Source organism: Aplysia californica, unplaced genomic scaffold (assembly GCF_000002075.1).
Source record: "Aplysia californica isolate F4 #8 unplaced genomic scaffold, AplCal3.0 scaffold00595, whole genome shotgun sequence".
Taxonomy (NCBI): domain Eukaryota; kingdom Metazoa; phylum Mollusca; class Gastropoda; order Aplysiida; family Aplysiidae; genus Aplysia; species Aplysia californica.
In genome coordinates this window covers 207457-212646 of record NW_004797865.1, presented here as the reverse complement: position 1 = coordinate 212646, position 5190 = coordinate 207457, and the positions used below count along the sequence as shown (strand labels likewise).

At 41.2% G+C, this 5190-nt stretch overlaps 1 protein-coding gene across 1 annotated transcript in view; it reads right to left on the bottom strand.

Moving 5' to 3' along the window:
- Window positions 1-5190, bottom strand: part of LOC101859358 (phospholipid-transporting ATPase ID) — a gene marked incomplete in the record, with an annotated part of 79849 nt that overhangs the window by 29665 nt on the left and 44994 nt on the right. The window contains 1 exon segment of the mRNA XM_005107346.3: window positions 3023-3121. Coding sequence (XP_005107403.2) covers window positions 3023-3121 — 99 coding nt within the window.

Here is a 5190-nt window from a genome sequence, read left to right as displayed (position 1 = left end):
AGGGCGTCTTTGATGGCGGTGAGCGCCAGGACGGCGCACAGGGGGATGATGGTGGAGAACGGGGTCAGGGAGGAAACCGACGGGATGAACTGTGAAACAGGGCGCAACACATTTTAACCACCACAAACACACAAACCTGTATGCATGCACGCACGCACGCAAACACGCACGTACATGCGCACGCATGCATGCACGCACACAAAGAAATGACAAGACGCCCGTACGCAAACAAGTTTTTAAAAAAATGACATAAAAAATCAACAGGCTGTAACAACTTCTGTTGAACTTGAAACTGGAACATCTGTTGAACGTGAATGAGAAAGAAGTCTTCCATCACCTTCCTTCGTCAGATCACCTGCTGCGTGCGGAGTGTACAGTGTACACCTTGCGTCATTTCAATGCCACTGGCTTAAAGTCTAGACCACAGAGTGACAACGATGGCATGCGCAAAATGACGGAAAACAGCACAAGAAGAGGAGAATGGAAGACAGAACTAAAGTCGAACAATCGTCTGGAAACTGAGGTGTCGTGACGTCGCTTGTCCAGCCAGCCTGTGGAGGAAACGTCACGACATACTCTACACTCTACACAGTTCAGCTTGAGCAGAAAAAAACAACCTGTTATTGTGTAGTGCATAAGAGCACAGTGTGCAATATTCGACGTGCGAGAAACGTGCACTGAACATGTCAACCGGAAACAATGAAAACGACAATCACAGGAAATAACACTCTGTATTAACAGACATAGGGTTAACATTTCAGATAAGATAATTTTGCCGCCAATATCTAAACGAGACAAATACCCTTAACAACACAAACATCCAATAAACTTTAAAAAATAAGAAAGGGGGGGGGGGAGAGAGAGAGAGTCCAAAAGATTATATCTAGAATCTATAAAACCCACGCAAAACACACATACAGGAGAATTACATCTTGTTACTTCACTGTCAACTACCAAGAAAAAAAAATTCTTGAAAATGGTTCGTCATTAATTCACTAGGTACCTTCACTCAATTAATCATGTGCCGTATGTGTGTTTGTTACGACATTTATTCACGTAAACGTTTAATACTACATCTACTACTCTTCCCCAATCGTTTTTCTATAGCAGCGTGCGCGTTTAGTTTTGTTTGACGTACGCTGAACGGCAGCGAACCATCTGGAAAATGTATTCAGACAAAGGGTGAAGCAGGGGGTCGTTTGACTAACAGGTAATTGCACAGGTTCAAAGAACGAAAAGAGAGAGGTATGAATATAAAAATGGTGTTATTATCAACATTATCTGAAAACATTTGAGAAAGCCCAAGCGGTGCACACTATAATGGGTGAGTCCACAGATGTATGCAACAAAAAGCAAATTGGCATAATATAAACAATCAGACCAAATCAACACTCCATTGCCGATGCTTTGTTTGGGAGGTAGGAGGATCACTGTTAATATTAATAATGCAGGGAGATACATATTACATAATAGCAAAGGCTCTGTCTACAAAACTCCAAAATTGTTTTTAAAACACGAGTATTTAATAAGCATGAGTGGCACGTTAGCGTATCAACACTTCTGTCAATACTTACGCGCCATGTCCCTATGGCTTATCCTTGTATTTTAATAAAAAGTAAAACTTTAAACTTTGTAAATATGCCAGAGACCAAACGATGCGTATATAATTTACTGAACAAGTCACAAACGAAGGCCCCGGTCCTCTCTCTTACTCGTCCTATCTCACCCTCGACAACTTATATCGCACAAAAATCTCTAGCATGCGCACGTTTAGAGCTTGTTATCTTATTTCAGCCAACCTTTAGAGAGCAGTCTCATAGCCTTTTCCGTAATTTTTTTTATCCCTCTCAAAGAAGTAAACATGGGGATGCCCAGGGGTTTAACATGTAAAACACGAAGACATAATTTTGACGATGTTATCAATGCACACGTTACCGCTTAATGCCAATTTCCTTTATATCACGTGCGGGTTAAAAACGACGAAGAAAACAGCAACAACAGCCGAAGTACATCATTATTATTATTATTATTATTATTATTATTATTATTAATATTATTGCTGTTGTTGTTATAATTAAAGGGAAAGCAGCAAAAGAAAACAAAATGAAAAAGGAACGCGAAATCACGAAAACTATATTGTTCTAAAAAATATTGCCGCACCGCAAGGAAATCGCCACACTGGTACAGAGATTGGAGAAACAATTGTGTATTTGGGTGAGGGCGGGGATACACTTTCGCAAGATGGGTGTTTTTATTTTTAAAGAAAGGTGCACAGGCAAGCAATCTGGAGAATGTTAATCAAAAAAATAAAAGGAAAAAAATGCTAGCTACAATAGTCTAGGCGAAAACAAGCAGTCAGAAAATTTACCTCCATGCTGGCCCATTACTGACATTAATTATTATTATTATTATTATTATTATTATTATTATTATTGTCATCATTATCATTATATTATTATTACTATTATGCTTGTTGTCGTTTTTGTTGTCATTGTTATTAATGATATTATCAGGAATATTATTAGCACTTTTGCGTGAATAAACATTGCAGCGATAAAGCCTAATGTATATCTTCTGAAAATAAGTTATTATTACACCATCCTTTGTTGATGCAATTTTCTTAGGTGCTTTGTGCAAACAATTCGACCAACAACGGCCAGAAGTGAAAACAAGGTGACGTACCATCTGCAACGCCATAGATCGTCTAAAATCCTTTTTAATAAACAAATTAAATACATCAAATTTCGGCTCGTGGCGTTGTATAGGATAAGGCTGAAACAAAGGCAGCAGCATCGAGGTGAAAATCTAACCACTACACAGCATTAGTAATGTCTAGCTATAGAAGGAAAATACTAGCTGATAAAAGCTTAGAGGGAAATTGGAAAAAAACAACAACAAAAAAACCCCAGCAACACTCAGTCAAACAGCCAACAGATAGGGTGCATGAGACACACAAAAAAGAGGTTATGCCGTTAAGCCGGATCTGAGAAAGAGGAGCGTCGTCTCGTTGAGAGGGACTTACGAAGTCGTCAATGGCCTCCTTTATGGCCGATATGCTGAGCACAAACACCAGCGGAATGATAGTGGCCACGGGCTCCAGGGAGGACACGGCCGGGATCAGCTAAAGGGTTAATGATAGTCAAGGACACATGCAGGTGAGCAATCGCTTTTTGGCGTACTACGCAATCATTTGTTGCATACAACGCAATCATGTGCTGCACACAACGTAATCATTAATTGTTGAATAATACGCAATCATTCGTTGCACATTACTCAAACAATTGTTGCGTATTACGCAATCATTTGTTGCATACTACGCAGTCATTTTTTATCTGCGGCATACAAAGCAGAAACAATTTTTGTCACACAAGCCTACAACACACTCATTCGTCGCATACTACGCTATCATTAGCTGCATTCTGCGCAAACAGTTTTGGCATCCACGTGACTGACGATGGTGGGGGTGTGATAGGGAGCTTGAAATTGTGGGTGTGAGTGTGGGGGGGAAAGGGGGGGAGGGGGTGTGAACTGAAATCCTGTAAGAGGATAGGGAGGGGAGACTACGCGATTTTGTGGAAGTCGAAAGATTAGTCATCGAAGCCTCATCCAGAACTACATTATACAGGTAGTTCTCAACAATCTTTTTTTTTTTTCGTGTGTTTGTGAAATGGTGCAATGACTCATCTTCCGACTTCAACAAGTCACATCGTGTGCACACTCTTTAAGGAAAGCCTACAATTCTTGTTCACGCAAACACGATAAACATCCAGGGTTGGGGTGTGCGTTTTTACAGCGCTGTCAAAACCATCGAGCCCAAGTAAGTTCTAGAAAGCAAAGTAGGGCACACAGGAACACAACATTTACAGTGAAAAAGTCGGAGCAGACCACACGCGACCACCCGCCAGCCTCCCGCAATTGCGCGAGAGCTATACATTCTTAAATATTATCCTCTGACTCTGACCGTCTAGCGCCAAAGGGAAAGAATGATCAAGTAGGTCACTATCGGAATGTTTAGGATGGAATGCGTGACTGCGTACGCTGGTGTGGGCAGTGGGTCGTAACGTGCTTGTGGTCCGTTTATTGGACCGAGTAAAGTAGACAGTCCGGGGCACTGGCACTACACTGTTTTGTTTGAGTAAAGAGCAGCACATGGACACAGTAACAGTCAATTAGAGCTGAAAAAAAAAGACAGACAGAGTGACAGACAGACAGAAACAACAGCGGGAAAGTAAACAAAAAAAAGCAGGACCTACCACCAGTGCATGGCGCCCACCAAGCACCCGTCTACACGATATTGTCGCATGAACGCCAACCATCAACAATCGAGAAATTGTTTCCGAGGTTGTCCTTCGATCTTACCGTTATTTTTGTTGTTGTCGTTGATTATTATTGTGGAAGTTGCCGTTAAAATTGATGTTCTTGAAATTGTTGAGGTGGTTGTTGTTCTACAGGGTTATAAACGTTCCCAGCCCTAAAGGCAGGTCACGTTGAAGGAGGACGTTTCAACTCTGGCACGGACATCAGGATGACGCAAACATTCTAGGAATGACCAAACGTATTTGGCATTCTACTGGGATTCGAACATCAAGCTCTCACGATAAAAACCATGTCCGCGTAAAATCTACAGAAAGCCCCGAGCAAAACATAAGGGGAAATAGCGACAAATAACCAATAATACGCTCAAAAGATTGAATGATTTACGCAATCGACATAATTTAGACAATTTAAGCCCGCGCAGGCTGCTTTGACCCAAGGTTAGTTTGAGGTCTGAGAGGGATACAGTATCACAGCAAAAAGAAGTATATTATTCTCGATCAAAAATACATCCAAACAAGAGAACCGTTCTAGCTTTATAAATATCAAAATCGAATGACGTCACCAGACAACAAATCGCATTGTGGGCATACGCCCTAAACAGCTGCCTCATTCCATTAAACACATTATAGGCCTACATAATACGTGTTTGCTAATTAAACATGAAAGTGTGACCACTTATAATTATGTTGTTACGCTTTTATACAACCTATCAGTATGCATAACCATTTGACACGCAAGTGTGGTGACGTTCTTTCTTTGCCGTAAATGAGCGAAATGAGCTGGTAACACGTGGTACAATGTGCTGCGCACCACGTGTAGGCAAACACACACACACACACACACACACACACACACACACACACACACACACAT